Source organism: Gorilla gorilla, chromosome 8 (genome assembly GCF_029281585.2).
Source record: "Gorilla gorilla gorilla isolate KB3781 chromosome 8, NHGRI_mGorGor1-v2.1_pri, whole genome shotgun sequence".
Taxonomy (NCBI): domain Eukaryota; kingdom Metazoa; phylum Chordata; class Mammalia; order Primates; family Hominidae; genus Gorilla; species Gorilla gorilla.
Window position 1 is genome coordinate 46,819,590 of NC_073232.2, and position 18,175 is coordinate 46,837,764.

Genomic DNA, 18,175 nt, shown 5'->3' on the forward strand with positions numbered 1-18,175 from the left:
TCATAACAGTACTTTAACCCCAACAGTATTTCAGCCTTGGTATCTAAATAGCTTAACATATACATGAATGAATTCAGTGAGCACTTGCTATCTGCCTGGATTATACCTGGTTCCAGAACATTCATAAAGAAACGGCTCTGGGACAACCAGCTGACAGGCATCTTCAATACAGTATGATGTGTGCTATCACAGGTATAGGTTCAGAGTGTTACAGGAATACTTAAGAGGGAAATCTAACTCAGTCTTGTTTGAGGGGAAAGCAGCACTGAAGCTGAGACCTGACATCATAAGGAACTAGTAGGTTAAAGAAGGAGCAGAAGGCTACGGAGTTCCTGGTAGAAGAAATATCATACATAAAGAATGGGGAGTGGAACCTACAAATATTTGAGCACTGCTGGAACAGAGTGAAAAGGGAGCGGGGGTGAGGGGTTAGGGAGTGAGAGATGAGATTGGAATAGAATATGAACTTTATCCTGAGGACAATATGAAACAATTGAATGATTATAAGCAAAAAAATATCATGAACATATTAAATTATACGACCAGGCACAGTGGCTCATGCCTGTAATCCTAGCACTTTGGGAGGCCGAGGTAGGTGGATCACCTGAGGTCAGGAGTTCGAGACCAACATGGTGAGACCCCGTCTCTACTAAAAAAGTAGCCGGGTGTGGTGGCGGGCGCCTGTAATCCTAGCTACTTGGGAGGCTGAGGCAGGAGAATCACTGGAAACCGGGAGGCAGAGGTTGCAGTGACCCGAGACTGTGCCACTGCACTCCAGCCTGGGCAACAGAGCAAAATTCCATCTCAAAAAAAAAATTGTGTGTGTGTGTGTGTGTATATATATGTATTTTTTTTTAATGATCCGTCACCCACCCACCAGCCTGGGTGACAGAGCAAGACCCTGTTTCTGAAATGGAAATAAAGAGGTTATCAGTGGCCTAAGATGGTGGCAATGACCACCTATTTACTCCACAAATATATAATGACCTACAACATGTTGGGCACTAGGGATAAAAAGGTGAACAAAAATAAGACTGCTTCTGTCCTCATAGTCTTTATATCCTGGTCAGAAAGATGGACATTAATCAAATAATTAGGACCACAAATAAATGTAGACAATGAATGTAACGGATGATGCACGGGTCTAAGAGGCAATGAGGCTTTATAAGAGCACAATCTGACCTAGCTTGGGGCAAGAAAGGATTCCCTAAAAAGTGATGCTTTGGACTGAGATCTGAAGGATGAGTAGGAGTTGCTAGGCAAGGTAGACTACAAATTCAAGAGCTGACCAGCATGGTGGCTCATGACTGTAATCCCAGCACTTTGGGAGGCCAAAGCAGGAGATGGCTGGAGCCTAGTAGTTCAATACCAGCCTGGGCTATGTAAGGATATTCCATCTCTATAAAAAATAAAAAGTTAGCCAGGTGTAGGGGCACACATGTGTCATCCCAGCTACTTGGGAGGCTGAGGTGGGAGGATCACTTGGGCCCAAGCAGTTGAGGCTCCAATAAGCCATTGTGCCACTGTACTCCAGGCTGGGGGACAGAGTGAGACCCTGTCTCCCCACCCCCCAAAAAAACAAAACCATGGCATGTATGGAGTGTGTGCACAAAATGAAAAAATGAGAGGGAAGTGTAAGATGAGGCTGGAAAGGTAAGTAGAGGCTACACCATAACTGAATTCAAGAACTATTAGTTGATGAAATTGGAAGGACATACTCAAGGGAGTAGAAATGATGTATAAAGGAAAGAGATACATTATACATGATTCTCAGATGTTTAGCTTCTGCAACTGGTGTAAGAAATAAATGAAGGCTGAGCACGGTGGCTCACGCCTGTAATCCCAGCACTTTGGAAGGGCAAGGCGGGTGGATCACCTGAGGTCAGGAGTTTGAGACCAGCCTGGCCAACGTGGTGAAACCCCGTCTCTACTAAAAATACAAAAATTAGCCAGGCATGGTAGCAGGCACCTGTAATCCCAGCTACTCAGGAGGCTGAGGTAGGAGAATCGCTTGAACCCGGGAGGCAGAAGTTGCAGTGAGCTGGGATCACATCATTGTACTCCAGCTTGGGCGACAAGAGCTAAACTCCATCAAAAAAAAAAAAAAAAAAAAGAAAGGAAAGAAAGGAAGGAAGGAAGGAAGGAAGGGAAAGGAACGGAAGGAAAAGGAAGGAAGGAAGGAAGGAAGAAAGGGACCAGGCTGGGCACAGTGGCTCACACCTGTAATCCCAGTACTTTGGGAAGCCAAAGTGGGCGGATCACTTGAGGTCAGGAGTTCCAGACCAGCCTGGCCAACATGGCAAAACCACGTCTCCACTAAAAATACAAAAATTAGCCGGGCACGGTGTTGCACACCTGTAATCCCAGCTACTAGGGAGGCTGAGGCAGGAGAATCACTTGAACCTGGGGGCAGAGGACAGAGGTTTCAGTGAGTCGACATCGCACCACTGCACTCCAGCCTGGGCGACACAGTGAGACTCCATCTCAAAAAAAAAAAAAAAAAAAAAAAAAAGAGGCCAGGCGCAGTGGCTCATGCCTGTAATCCCAGCACTTCAGGAGGGCAAGGTGGGCGGATCATGAGGTCAAGGGATTGAGACTATCCTGGCCAAAATGGTGAAACCTCGTCTCTACTAAAAATACAAAAATTAGCTGGGTGTGGTGGTTCACGCCTGTAGTCCCAGCTTCTCAGGAGGCTGAGGCAGCAGAATCACTTGAACCCAGGAGGCGGAGGTTGCAGTGAGCCGAGATCACAACATTGCACTCCAGCCTGGGCAACAAGAGTGAAACTCCATCTGGAAAGAAAAGAAAGAAAAGAAGGAAAGAAAGGAAGGAAGAAAGGAAAGAAAGGAAAGGAAGGAAGGAAAGAAAGAAAGAAAAAAAGAAAGAAACAAAGGGACCAGGCTGGGCATAGTGGCTCATACCTGTAATCCCAGTACTGTGGGAGACGGAGGTGGGTGGACCGCTTGAGGTCAGGAGTTCCAGACCAGCCTGGCCAACATGGCAAAACCCCCTCTCCACTAAAAATACAAAAATTAGCGAGGTGTGGTGGCACATGCCTGTAATACAAGCTTCGGGAGGCTGACGCAGGAGAATCGCTTGAACCCAGGAGGTGGTGGTTGCAGTGAGCCGAGATCGCCCACTGCACTCCATCCTGGTGAAAGAGCAAGACTCCATCTCAAAAAAAAAGAAAGAAAAGAAAAAAGAAATAAATGGAACACTTTAAACCATAGGAAATATAATCCAAAAATACTATGTAGTTGGCTGGATGGCCAAGGATAAGGAATAAATTCAAGAATAATACATAAATTTCTGGTTTAAGCAATGGGTAGATGTATTATTTAGCCCTAGGGAATGCTGGAGACAGAGTGGGCATAGGAGTGTAGAAAGTTAATTAATTTAGGTTTAGGAACATAAAGGTTGGTGTGTCTGTGGCTAGTAGGTCTAGTATTCTTGAGGCAGATCCCAGTGAGAAAAAGATTTGGGTATCATTACCATATACTCAATGACTGGAGCCACAGGAGTGATTAGATCTATCTATACATATCTATACTTCTATATTCCTATACTAATTGACTCCTTGCTTCAAGAAAAGAAATGCACTATGCAAAGTGCTTTAAATAAACAATTTTTTAAAAAATAATATAGAGATGAAGTCTCACTATGTTGCCCAGGCTGGTTTTAAACTCCTGAGCTCAAGTGATCCTCCTGCCTTGGCCTCCCAAAGTGCTGGGATTACAGATGTAAGCCATCGTGCCTGGCCCACCTAAATCTTTAAATGGTAAAAAAGAAAGTAATTTTTAATACCACCTTTTAAATTTTATTTATTTATTTTGGAGACAGGGTCTCACTCGGTCGCCCAGGGTGGAGTGCAGTGGCATGATCATTGCTCACTGTAGCCTCGACCTCCTAAACTCAAGAGATGCTTCCCACCTCAGCCTCCTCAGTAGCTTGGACCACAGGTGTGTCCCACCACACCTAGGCAATTTTTTTATTTTTTGTAGAGACAGATTCTTGCTATGTTTCCACGCTGCTTTTGAATGCCTGGCCTCAAGAAATTTTCCTGTCTTGGCTTCCCAGGGAAATTCTTTTAATTTCAAAAACATCCTTTTATTATTCATTTATTTTAAAGAGATGGAATCTTGCTCTGTCGCCCAACCTACAGTGCAATGGCAAAATCATAGCTCATTACAACCTCAAAATACTGGGCTAAGAGATCTTCCCACCTCAGTCTCCTGAGTAGCTAGAATTACAGGTATGAACCATGGCGGCTGGCTCAAAAGTATCCCTTTAAATAGGAAGCTTATACAATTTCCATAATACATTTTAAGATGTTTAATTCATGCATAAGACTCCCTTTAAAAATATATCTACTATATAAATGAAATGCCCACGCTAGTCTCAAATTCCTGGGCTCAAGCAATCTTTCTGCCTTGGCCTCCCAAAGTGCTGGGCTAATAGGCATGGGCCACCATGCTTGGCAAATATATATATTTTTAATTTACTTTTTCTTCACCAAAAGCAGATACTTGAAATACCACTTCTTAAAAGCAGGACAATATATGTACGTAAGTATGTGTGCATATGTACGTATGTACAAAATTATGCTAGTAAGTAGCACAACTGAGATTTAAACCCCAATCTGACTCCCAAGTCTGTGCTATTAATCACTATTCTTTTTTCCTCCATGAAAAATATGTAGACTAAGAATCAGATCTGTAAGGAATACCAATATTTAAAGTATAGACAAGAATACAAAAAGACCTCAGCAGAAACTGGGAAAGGTTAGCCAAAGAAGAAAATAAACCTGTGTGGTTATCATATAACCCAAGTTAAGAAAAATATTTCAAGAGAAGAAACATCCAATTTTTGAAAAAAAGTTATAAACAAATATACTATAAATAAGTTGGACGGTTTTTCATAGTGAATTTTTCAATTGCAACACAGGTTTTTTTCTCATGCCTGTAATCCCAGCACTTTGGGAGGCCGAGGTGGGAGGACTGCTTGAGGCTAAGAGTTCAAGACCAGCCTGGGTAACACAAGGAGATCCTGTCTCTACAAAAAATAAAAAATTAGCCAGGTGTGGTGGCGCATGCCTGTAGTCCCAGCTGGTTGGGAGGCTGAGGTGGGAGAACCACTGGCGCCTGGGAGATTGAGGCTGCAGTGAGCCGTGATCACACCACTGCACTTCAGCCTGGGCGACGGAGTAAGACCCTGTCTCAAAAAAAAAGAACACAGGGTTTTTTTTTTACTTGATAATTTGTCCTAAGAGGAACATACTACATTCATGGTATCAGTGATGGTTTCCAGGTCTCCAACTTTTGAATAATTTTTTTTTTCCAAAAGTGTGTGTGTGTGTGTGTGTGTGTGTGTGTGTGTATCTGTGTGTGTATCTGTGTGAGAAACAGAGACTGTTTAATGATTCATTCATTCATTCATTTAGAGAGGGGGTTCTTGCTGTGTTGCTTGGGGCTCAATCGATTCTCCCGCCCCAACCTCCTGAGTAGCTGGGATTACAGGTGCACCACCAAACCCAGCTGTTTAGAATTTAGAAGGCATTTGTTTCTGGGGGAAACCAAGTAAAACTTGACTTTTTACAAGTAAATTACAATTTAAAAATAAAAACAAAAAACTATTCAGGTTCTGTAGTTAATCCATAAAATCCCATATAACTGGTAATGAGATACTACTAGTACTTTCTATCTAAATAGCAAAAGTCACCCAGCAGAATGGAGGACGGAGAATTCCATCCTCCAAATCACAGAAACAGATTATTGTCCACTGAAAGGGGAATTCTCCCCCAGCCTTTGTAGCAAGACAATTTCTTCAAGATTAAAAAACAGCTTCTGCAAGACAACCGCTACTGAATATTTTAAAGCAACGAAAAGAAAGGTAAATCAATTACCCTCTACCACTCTTTCACTATTTACCATCTATCTGTTTATAGAGGACTTTATTTATTTATTTTATTTTATTTTATTTATTTTTTTTGAGACGGAGTTTCGCTCTGTCGCCCAGGCTGGAGTTCAGTGGCGCCATCTCGGCTCACTGCAACCTCCGCCTCCCGGGTTCACGCCATTCTCCTGCCTCAGCCTCCCGAGTAGCTGAGACTACAAGTGCCCACCATCACGCCCAGCTAATTTTTTGTATTTTTAGTAGAGACGGGGTTTCACCATGTTAGCCAGGATGGTCTCGATCGCCTGACCTTGTGATCTGCCCGCCTTGGCCTCCCAAAGTGCTGGGATTACAGGCATGAGCCACAGCTCCTGGTGAACCTGTCTCTTAAAAAGATAAAGGCCAGGCGCAGTGGCTCATGCCTGTAATCCCAGCACTTTCAGAGGCCGAGGCGGGTGGATCACGAGGTCAGGAGATCAAGACCATCCTGGCTAACATGGTGAAACCCTGTCTCTACTAAAAAATACAACAAATTAGCCGGGCGTGGCGGTGGGCTCCTGCAGTGCCAGCTACTCGGGAGGCTGAGGTAGGAGAATGGTGTGAACCCGGGAGGCGGAGCTTGCAGTGAGCCGAGATGGCGCCACTGCACTCCAGCCTGGGCGACAGTGAGACTCTGTCTCAAAAAAAAAAAAAAAGAGACGGTCTCACTTTGTCACCCAGGCTGGAATGCAGTGTCATGTTCATAGCTCACTGCAACCTCTAACTCCTGGGCTCAAGCAATCCTCTTGCCTCAGCCTCCCAAGTAGACAGGAATACAGGAACGTGCCACCACAACTGGCTAATTTTTTTTTTTTTTTTGGAGACAGAGTCTTGCTCTGTTGCCCAGGATGGAGTGCAATGGCGTGATCTCGGCTCACTGCAACCTCTGCCTCCCTGGCTCAAGTGATTCTCGTGCCTCGGCCTCCCACGCAGCTGGGACTACAAGTGTGCACCACCACACCTGGCTAATTTTTTGTATTTTAGTGGAGACCGGGTTTCACCATGTTGCACAGGGTTGTGTCGAACTTCTGGGCTCAGGCAATCTGCCTACCTCGGCCTCCCAAAATGCTAGGATTACAGGCGTGAGCCATTGCAGCTGGCCCTGGCTAATTTTTAACTTTTTATAGAGACAGTGTCTCATTATGCTGCCCAGGCTGGTCTCAAACTCCTGACCTCAAATGATCCTCCCACATCAGCCTCCCAAAGTGCTAGAATTACAGGCATGCCTGGCCTATATTGGACATTCAAACATCAAAGCTAATGCTACACAATTAGTTAAAATGACACTGGGGAAGACAGTGACTTTGAGTCTCTAGTTCCCACATAACACACATCAACTAGGATAACAAAACTAAAAATCCACAGATGACACATGTAACAAATAACTGACAAAATGGTCTCATGATTTCTAAAACATAAGCAGAGGCTGGGCGCGGTGGCTCATGCCTGTAATCCCAGCACTTTGGGAGGCCGAGGCGGGTGGATCATCTGAGATCGAGAGTTCGAGACCAGCCTGACAAATATGAAGAAACCCTGTCTCTACTAAAAATAAAAAAAAAAAATTAGTTGGGCATGGTGGCGCATGCCTGCCATCCCAGCTACTTGGGAGACTCAGGCAGGAGAATCACTTGAACCCGGGAGGCAGAGGTTGTGGTGAGCCAAGATCGCACCATTGCACTCCAATCTGGGCAACAAGAGCAGAACTCCTTCTCAAAAAAAAAAAAAAAAAAAAACATGAGCAGGGAAGGATAATTGTTGTATCTACGTGGGGGAATTTGCTAGTCCTAAGAACAGGTGATTCAGGGACCCAGTCTTTCAGGTCTGACATCTTGAAAGCATAATGAAAAGCTACCTGGTACCTGGAAGGCATATTCTCAAATTGTTGACAACAGCAGCTGAACCTGGGAGGATTTTTATATACTTGAGGGTGATTGTGAGGAGCCAGAGTTAAGGTCTGCAGGGATTGGAGCAAGCTGGGCCCTATAAAAACTTTCTAAATTAACAGCCAAATGCTCACTTTCCAGGACAAAGCCCCATACTGAGGAGAAACTGCTGGACAGAGGATCTAAACTAAGGATGCCAAGAATAACAGGATCAAAGAAAAAAAAACATACAGAGAAAAATGAGGAAAGACACAGCTAGAACTAGAAAGTAGACCTTTTTTTTTTTAACAGCTTTACTCAGATATAATTTACAGACTATATTTTTAAGCACTAACAAAAATAACAAAAGCAGCAGCTCTAGAGCTGTGACGCCAGAAGTATTCTCACCAATGCCTTCCCATCTAAGGTTCAAAGTTTAACTTAATTTAAAAATGAGCAACAGAAGAGATCACAGTCAAATCTCACAGAAAGTAATTAGGAAGGAAAAAAACAATAAGAGGCAGAATAAGCTGGGAACAGTGGCACATGCCTGTAGTCTCAGTTACTCAGGAGGCTGATGAGAGAAGATCCCTTAAGGCCAGGAGTTAGAGGCTGCAGTGTGCTATTATTGTGTCTGTGAATAGCCAAGGCACTCCAACGCTGGCAACATGGCGGGACCCTGTCTCTTAAAAAAAAAAAATTTTGGCAGACACGGTGGCTCATGCCTGTAATCCCAGCACTTTGGGAGGTCTAGGCAGGCGGATCATTTGAGGTCAGGAGTTCTAGACCAGCCTGCCCAACATGGTGAAACCCCATCTCTACAAAAAATACAAAAATTAGCTGGGCGTGGTGCCACCGCCTATAATCCCAGCAACTCTAATCCCAGCTACTGCAGAGGCTGAGGCAGGAAAATCGCTTGAACCTGGGAGGCAGAGGTCACAGTGAGCTGACATCACACTACTGCACTCCAGCCTGGGCCACAGAGCTTGACTCTCTCTCTCAAAAAAAAAAGCAGACTATCTCCACAAATAAAGTGATCTAGAAAAGCTTATTCACAAAACAAATAAAAGCATACCATTTTGAATGAACTCAAACAAATATATATGGCCGGGTATGGTGGCTCACGTCTATAATCCCAGCACTTTGGGAAGCCAAGGCAAAACGATCACTTGAGGTCAGCAGTTCGAGACCAGCCTGCCCAACATGGTGAAACCCCATCTCTACTAAATATACAAAAATTAGCCGATGGTGTGTACCTGTAATCCCAGCTACTCTGGAGGCTGACCCATAAGAATCGCTTGAACCTAAGAGGCGGAGGGTTGCAGTGAGCCAGGATCTTGCCACTGCACTCCAGCCTGGCTGATAAAGTGAAACTGTGTCTCAACAAAAAATTAAAAGATAATAAATAAAATAAAATATACATATATATCATATATTGGCTGGGCACAGTGGCTTTCGACTGTAATCCCAGCACTTTGGGAGGCAGAGGCAAGTGGATCACTTGAGCTCAGGACTGAGAGCAGCCTGGGCAACTTAGAGAGATCCCATCTCTACAAAAATGAAACTTAGCCAGGCATGGTAGCATGCACCTGTGGTCTCAGGTACTCAGGAGGCTGAGGTGGGAGGATCACTTGAACCTGGGAGGTGAAGGCTGCAGTGAGCCAAGATCATGCCACTGCACCTGAGCCTGGGTGAGAGAGACCCCATTTCAGAAAAAAAAATAAAATATATATTATATATATTAAATAGATAAATAATATATGTTTTTAAAGTTATATATATATATACACACACACACAAACACAGATTTTTTTTCTTTTTTTTTAAGAGAAAGGGTCATACTCAGCCAGGTGCAGTGGCTCACACCTGTAATTAATTCCAGCACTTTGGGAGGCCAAGGCGGGCAGATCATGAGGTCAGGACTTTGAGACCAGCCTGGCCAATATGGTGAAACCCGTCTCTACTAAAAATACAAAAACTAGCTGGGTGTGGTGGCACGCGCCTGTAGTCCCAGCTACTCAGGAGGCTGAGGCAGGAGAGTCGCTTGAACCCAGGAGGCAGACAGAGGTTGCAGTGAGCCGAGATTGTACCACTGCACTCCAGCCTGGGCAATAGGAGACTCTCAAAAAAAAAAAAAAAAAGAGAGAAAGGGTCATACTCTGTCACCCAAGATAGAGTACAGCGTCACGATCATAGCTCATTGTAACCTCTAGCTCCTGGCCTCATGAAGTTCTCCCACCTCAGCCTCCTGAGCAGCTGGGAGTACAGGCACACACCACCACCTCTGGCTAATTTTTTTATTTTTTGTAGAGACAGGGTCTCGCTATATTGCCCAGGCTTTTCTTGAACTCCTGGGCTCAAGCAATCCTCGACTTAGAATCCCAGAGTGCTGAGATTACAGGTGTGAGCCACCACGCCTGCTAAAAGAAAAAATTTTAATGCTATAATAAAGAACAAAAATCAAGAAAAACTTTTCAGTTTTTCAATGAGATAAAATAACTCAAAGAAGTAGAAATAAAAGATAACTTTTCACAAATTAAGACTATACTAGAAAGAGTAAAAGACTGAATAAACACAACAGATTTCTTAAAAATGCAAAATTTTGAGGCATGTGTAGTGGTGCATGCCTACAGTCCCAGCTACAGGAGCTCAAAGCTATCAACTGCCATGATTACATCTGTGAATAGCCACTGCACTCCCATGTGGGCAACACAGCAAGATCCTGTGTCTTAAAAAAAAAGAGAGAAATTTTGAAAACTGAATAAGGAAAAAGAGGAAAAAGATTTGATGTGACAAGGGAGATTCAAAACAGACAGCCAATATATGCACAACAAGAGTCCTTAAAGAAGAAAACCAAAGCAACTGTAAAACCAAATGCTAAAAATTGTAATTCAAGAAAATTTTACTGAAACTTTTAAAAAATACATATGAAACTACAAATTCAAAGTGTACACTGCGTACCCAGAAAAACTGACAAAGAACACCACCAAAACATATTCTAGTAAAACTACTGATATTTAAAGGAAATCACTTAGAAAAAAGATTTTTAAGAAAATCACATATAAGGAAAAAAGATTAGACTGGCATCTCACTTTTTATACCGATGCTTTATTCCAAAAACAGTAAAGTAACATATTTAAGACAATGAAGGAAAGAAAATGTGAACCAAGAATTTTATATAGAGCCAAAATAATTTTCAGGTATAAAGACACAAACAAGATATTATCAATAGGCGATACTGTTTCCATAAGCCCTTTCTCAGGAATCTACTTAATAACAAGTCACAAACAACAAAAACGACTGGAGAGACACTGACATAAGGACTGATGGCACTGATTATTGGTGGATGTTAGCATCACAAAAAGAACTAGACAAATATACCTCCTGCTGGAAGTACACCACCTGTGAAGTAGTTCTGCCCTAAATAAACAAACAAACAAACCTGAATATTCAGAAAATATGGAAGACAGAGGAACATGTTAAATGACATCATGGGGAAGCAACACTCTAGATTTATGGCAATGTAGTTTCTCAAACAAAAAAAGCTACAAAAAATACATAAAGGAGTAATCCATATATTAAAAGCAACTTAATAATCACACAATGTAAAAATCTTATTTGGACTCAGATTCAAGAAAACAAACAATAAAAGAAAATAACCATTTGTAAGACAATTGATAATGTGAAATGAATTAATATTTCTAAATATTAATTTTTTAGATGTGATAACAGTATTGTTTTTTTTTTTTGAAAATCCTTTTCTTTTAGAGATACATACCCAAACATTTATGGATATAATAATATGATATCTAGGGTTTGCATCAAAATACTTCTGAAAGAGTAGGTAGGTTAGCATATAGATAAAATAATTACTGAAGCTAGTGGATGAATACATAGGGGTTCCTTACATGATTCTACCAACTTTTGTCCATGTTTGACATTTTCTTTAAAAGGTTTTTTTTTCCCTTTTTTTTTTTTTTTTTGAGATGGAGTCTCACTCTGTCATCCAGGCTGGAGTGTAGTGGCACAATCTCAGCTCCCCGCTACATCACTGAACCCCTGGGTTAACGCAATTCTCCTGCCTCAGCCTCCTGAGTAGCTGGAATTACAGGCGCCCACCACCACACCAGCTAATTTTTATATTTTTAGCAGAGATGGGGTTTCAACATGTTGACCAGGCTGGTCTTGAACTCCTGACATCAGGCGATCCACCCACCTCAGCCTCCCAAAGTGCTGGGATTACAGCCATGAGCTACCGTGCCCAGCCAAAAGATATTTTTTAAGAAAGAAAAAAACACATGGATTTAGTATTCTGATTTATTAATTTAATAAAAATTTGTAGTTTTGTAACACAACTCTAAAATATTACCCTCTCTTACCCATAGAAATTCATTTTGTTTCAACTTTTATATTTTCCAGATCACATTTTCAAAGTCTTAAAAAAAAACTGATAAAATCTGATAGAGGTCAGGTGTGATGGCTCACACCTGTAATCCCAGCATTTCGGCAGGCCAAGGGGAGGGCGGAATTGCTTGAGCCCAGGAGTTCAAGACCAGCCTGGGCTACATGGTGAAATCTTCTCTCTACAAAATATGCAAAAAATTAGCTGGGCATTGTGGCACGCAACTGTAGTCCCAGCTACTCAAGAGGCTGGGGTGGGAGAATCACCTGGGCCCAGGAAGTCAAGAATGCAGTGAGCCATGATTGTCCCACTGCACTCCAGCCTGGGCATAAGAGGGAGACCCTGTCTCAAGACAAACAAACAAAACTGATAAAATTCTATCCTGACTTATCAGGTCACAGGATTACAGGTGTGAGCCGCCATGCCCAGCCTTACAACTCAGTTTTGAGAATGACTATCAAATCTGGTCCACAAAGGACAATATAATTTTCGTTCAGTGATTCATCCCCATAATTTCAATTAGAGAAAGCATGAAAAAAAGACTTACCTGTTTTATGTGTGGATTCATGGCCATTTCAGTTACATTCTTCTTGGTCTCACAGAAAATAATAGCCCTCCCTTCAGACCCACTGTAGACTTGAAGGACATCTCCAATAACTGCTGGCCTCTGAGACCAATGACACTGGATGGCCAAATGCTTTGAAGAAAGAAAATACCACATTATTTGTTTCATTAAAATTATTTTAAAATATTTCTTTTGTGTATTTTTTTCTATCTGGTCAAGAATTAGCCTTCCTGGGAGACTGTAAGACAAAGACTCTCCTCAACAGCACTTAAAAACAATATAGACAAATGGTCATCAATAAACTGACGAAAGAATAAACAAACTGCAGTATATTCAAACAGAATACCATTCAACAATTAAAAGAAACCAACTACTGATATACATGCAACAATATGAACCTTAAAAAAAATGCCGAATAACATCTTACAGAAAATGAGCACATACAGTATCATTCCATTTATATGAAGTTCTAGAATAGGCAAAACCAATCAATTGTGGAAGAAAAATCAAACAGCGGTTGTCTCTGAACTGGGGATACTGACTGGGACGGGGCATGAGGGAACTTTCCAGGATGATGGCAATATTCGATATGATGATAAGGGTTTGGGTTACACACATATGAATTTTTCAAAAATAGGCAAATGTACACAAGATTTTACATTTCATTGTACATAATAAAAATTATATGAATGAACCTCAAAAACATTATGCTAAGTGAATGAAACAAGACATAAAAAGTCACATATTGTATGATTACATTTACAGTCATGCGTTGCTTCATGACAGGGATATGTTCTGAGAAATGTATTGTTAGGCAGCTTCATCATTAAGCAAACATCAGAGTGTACTTACACAAACCTAGGGTATAGCCTACTACACACACCTAGGCTATATGGTATGTCCTATTGCTCCTAGGCTACAAACCTAAACAGCATGTTACTGTACTGAACACTGTAGGCAATGGTAAGTATGTGCATCTCTAAACATATCTAAACATAGAAAAGGCACAGTAAGAATATGGCATAAAAGATAAAAACTGATACACCTGTATAGGACAGATTTATTTTAATCTTATGGGACCACTGTCGAGCATATGCCATCATATATATGGTCCATCACTGACCAAAACATCGTTATGCAGCACATGACTGTACATGAAATATCCAAAACAGGTATATCCATACAGACAAAAAACAGACTAGTGGTTAACAGCGGATAAAGAAAGGAGGGAATGGAGGCTGGGAATAGTGGCTCACGCCTGTAATCCCAGCACTTTGGGAGGCCAAGGCCAGCGGATCACCTGAGGTCACGAGTTCGAGACCAGCCTGGGGAACATGGTGAAACCCCATCTCTACTAAAAATACAAAAACTTAGTCATGGGCGCCTGTAGTCCCAGCTACTCGGGAGGCTGAGTAAGGAGAATTGCTTGAACCCGGGAGGTGGAGGTTGCAGTGAGCCAAAATTAGGCCACTGCACTCCAGCCTGGGCAACAGAGCTAAACTCTGTCTCAAAAAAAAAAAAGAGGGAATGGGGAGTAACTGTTTAATGGTTGTTGGGTTTCCTTCTGGGGTGATGAAAATGTTTGGAACTAGATAGAAATGATGGCTGTATACTGTAAATGTACTATATGACACTATATACTTTAAAATGGTTAGTTTTAGTTATGTGAATTTTACCTCAATTTAAAAAACTGTAAATATGGCACTCTAGTTAAAGATATATATAGGCAGGGCGCGGTGGCTCATGCCTGTAATCCCACCACTTTGGGAGGCCGAGACGGGTGGATCACCTGAGGTCAGGAGTTTGAACCAGCCTGGCCAACGTGGTGAAACGCCATCTCTACTAAAAATACAAAAATTAGCTGGGCATGGTGGCAGGCGCCTGTAATCCCAGCTACTCAGGAGGCTGAGGCAGGAGAATCGCTTGAACCCCGGAGGCAGAGGTTGCAGTGAGCCGAGACTGCGCCACTGCACTCCAGCCTGGATGACAAGAGTGAAATTCCGTCTCAAAAAAAAAAAAGATATGTATGTTAAAATACTTACGGGGAGGCCAGGTACAGTGGCTCACACCTGTGATCCCAGCACTTTGGGAGCCGGAGGCAGGTGGATCACGTGAGGTGAGGACTTCCAGACTAGCCTGGCCAACATGGCAAAACTACATCTCTACTAAAAACACAAAAATTAGCCGGGCATGGTGGCGCATGCCTGTAGTCCCAGCTACTCAGGTGGCTAAGACAGGAGAATCTCTTGAACCTGGGAGGTGGAGGCTGCAATGAGCTGAGATCATGCCACACTGCACTGCAGCCGGGGCGACAGAGCAAGACTCTGTCTCAAAACAAAAACAAAAACACAACACAAACAAACAAGAAAACCCACCACATCTTTGAGTGGTGTTAACAGTAAAAAACTAAGGAAAAATAAAAACCACAGGGATGCAAATCAGCAAAACAGACTGTGGGAAACTCATAAGACAAATGAGTTTTTTTGTTGTTTTTTGAGACGGAGTCTCACACTGTCGCCCAGGCTAGAGTTCAGTGGCACGATCTCAGCTCACTGCAACCTCCGCCTCCTGGGTTCAAGCGATTCTTCTTTCTCAGCCTCCCAAGTAGCTGGGACTACAGGCACGTGCCACCATGCCTTGCTAATTTTTGTATTTTTAGTAGAGACAGGGTTTCACTATGTTGGTCAGGCTGGTCTCGAACTCCTGACCTCAGGTGATCTACCAGCCTCAGCCTCCCAGAGTGCTGGGATTATAGGTGTGAGCCACTGCGCCTGGCCAACAAATGAGTTTTTTCAACAGAAAATTGCAAAGAAAAATAAGGAACTATAGATTATAAAATGTTTAAGACGCATATCAATCAACAGCAATGTTAAGAATTGTATTTGGATCCAGATTCAAACAAACTATTTAAAAAAGACAGCAAGGGCAATGTGCACACTAGGTATTTAATGATATTAAAGAATTACTATGCCAGGCGCAGTGGCTCATGCCTGTAACCCCAGCACTTCGAGAGACCAAGGCAGGCGGATCACTTGAGGTCATGATTTCGAAACCAGCCTGGCCAACATGGCAAAACCCAGTCTCTACTAAAAATACAAAAAATTAGCCAGGTGTGGTGGTGGGCGCCTGTAATCCCAGCTACTCGGGAGGCTGAGGCAGGAGGAATCACTTGAACCAGGGAGGTGGAGGTTGCAGCGTGCTGAGATCACACCATTGCACTGCAGCCTGGGCAACAAGAGTGAAATTCCATCTCAAAAAAAATTACTGTTTTTCTTCTACTGTGATAATGACTATGGTTTTAAAGAGCCCTTGGTTATCATTTTGGAAATACATACAATTACTTGAAGATAAAATGATGACTGGGATTGTTTCAAATGCAGGGGTGAAGAAAAGATCATTGTTAAAGACTGGTAATAGGTAATGGGTATATCATGTTCTTTATACTATTCAATCTTTCTATTCAATTTACTATTCAATTTTATATGTTTGAAAATGTTCTTATCAACTGTTTTTTACTATACATTTTACATTCTTACTGCAAAACTTTCAACCATTACAAAATAAAAAAGCTTCTTTTTTCTTATTCTTTTTTTTTTTTTTTTTGAGACAGAGTCTCAATCTGTTGTCCAGGCTGGAGTGCAGTTGCGCAATCTCGGCTCACCGCAACTATCACCTCCTGGGTTCAAGCAATTCTCCTGCCTCAGCCTGCTGAGTAGTTGGGACTACAGGTGTGCGCAACCATGCCCAGCCAATTTTTGTATTTTTAGTAGAGAAAGGGTTTCACTATGTTGGCCAGGCTGGTCTCGAACTCCTGACCTCATGATCCACCTGCCTCGGCCTCCCAGAGTGCTGGGATTACAGGCATGAGCTACCACGCCCGACCCACAAAGCTTCTTTTTACCATCCAGCATGCCCCTTCCCAGAAGTAATCATTATCTGATGTTTATTCTTTCAACCTGTGTTTGTATATTTACATAAATGCCTAAGGAATCCATTTAGCACTATTTATTTTTTAAAATAGTGTAATTTTTGTATACATCATTGTATAATTTGGTTTTTATCACTAATTGTTTTTAACCACTGCATTACATTCTGCAGATACTACTATTCACTTAGTCACCTAGTCTTTCCTACATACACATATATATGCAACTATTAAATAGAAAGATGACATGTTACCTAGTTGCCTGTCATAAATACGGTAAATATTACCTTTAGTTCTTTTTTTTTTTTTTTTTTTGAGATGTTGTCTCACTCTGTCTCCAGACTGGAGTGCAGTGGCACGATCTTGGCTCACTGCAACCTCCACCTCCCGGGTTCAAGCAATTCTCCTGCCTTAGCCTCCTAAGTAGCTGGGATTACAGGTGCGGGTCACCACACCCAGCTAGTTTTTGTATTTTTAGTAGAGACAAGGTATCGCCATGTTGGCCAGGATGGTCTCGATCTCCTGACCTCGTGATCTGCCCGCCTCAGCCTCCCAAAGTGTTCAGAATACAGGCGTGAGCCACCGCACCCAGCCTTTTTTTTTCTTTTATTTTTTTTTGAGACAGAGTCTCGCTCTGTCACCCAAGCTGGAGTGCAGTGGCGCGATCTTGGCTCACTGCAAGCTTCACCTCCTGGATTCACGCCATTCTCCTGCCTCAGCCTCCCGAGTAGCTGGAACTACAGGCGCCCGCCACCATGACCGGCTAATTTTTTGTATTTTTAGTAAAAATGGAGTTTCACCGTGTTAGCCAGGATGGTCTCGATCTCCTGACCTCATTATCCGCCTGCCTCAGCCTCCCAAAATGCTGGGATTACAGGCGTGAGCCACCACGCCCGGCCCTAATTCTTTTTTTAAACATACCATTGGTTTAACTTTCATGGAGTCAAAATTATAAACCTTTTCCTTTATGGATTCTTCTTCTGACTTCTATGGGTTTTTTTTGTTTTTTTGTTTTTTTTTTTTGAGACAGGGTCTCCCTCTGTCACCCGGGCTGGAGTATGGTGGCGCAATCTCAGCTTACTGCAACCTCCACCTCCTGGGTTCAAGTGATTCTCATGCCTCAGCCTCCCAAATAGCTGGGACTACAGGGGCCCGCTACCAGGCCGGCTAATTTTTCTATTTTTAGTAGAGACAAAGTTTCACCATATTGGCCAGGCTGGTCTCACACTCCTGACCTCAAGTGATCTGCCCGCCTTGGCCTCCCAAAGTGCTGGGATTACAGGCGTGAGCCACCATGCTCGGCCCAACTTCTATGTTAGAAAAGCATTCCCTTTCCTGAAATCAAAAAACTCTTTATTCACCTACGTCTGCTTTAAGTTATTTTACAGCTTAATTTTTTAAATCTTTGAGAAATTTTTTTGGTTTGGGGGAATGGGATGAGGATCTATCTTTTTTTCACCTCAGCTTTAACGAATTATCTCCGCACTATT

General features: G+C 42.5%; 1 protein-coding gene across 3 annotated transcripts in view; it reads right to left on the reverse strand.

Annotated features, from left to right (window-relative positions):
- Nucleotides 1–18,175, reverse strand: part of DDX50 (DExD-box helicase 50) — a 46,283-nt gene that overhangs the window by 14,744 nt on the left and 13,364 nt on the right. For all 3 annotated transcript variants that reach the window (XM_019034869.3, XM_063710048.1, XM_019034871.3), the window contains one exon: nucleotides 12,743–12,892. In XM_019034869.3, coding sequence (XP_018890414.2) covers nucleotides 12,743–12,892 — 150 coding nt within the window. The remainder of the gene's footprint in view (nucleotides 1–12,742; nucleotides 12,893–18,175) is intronic.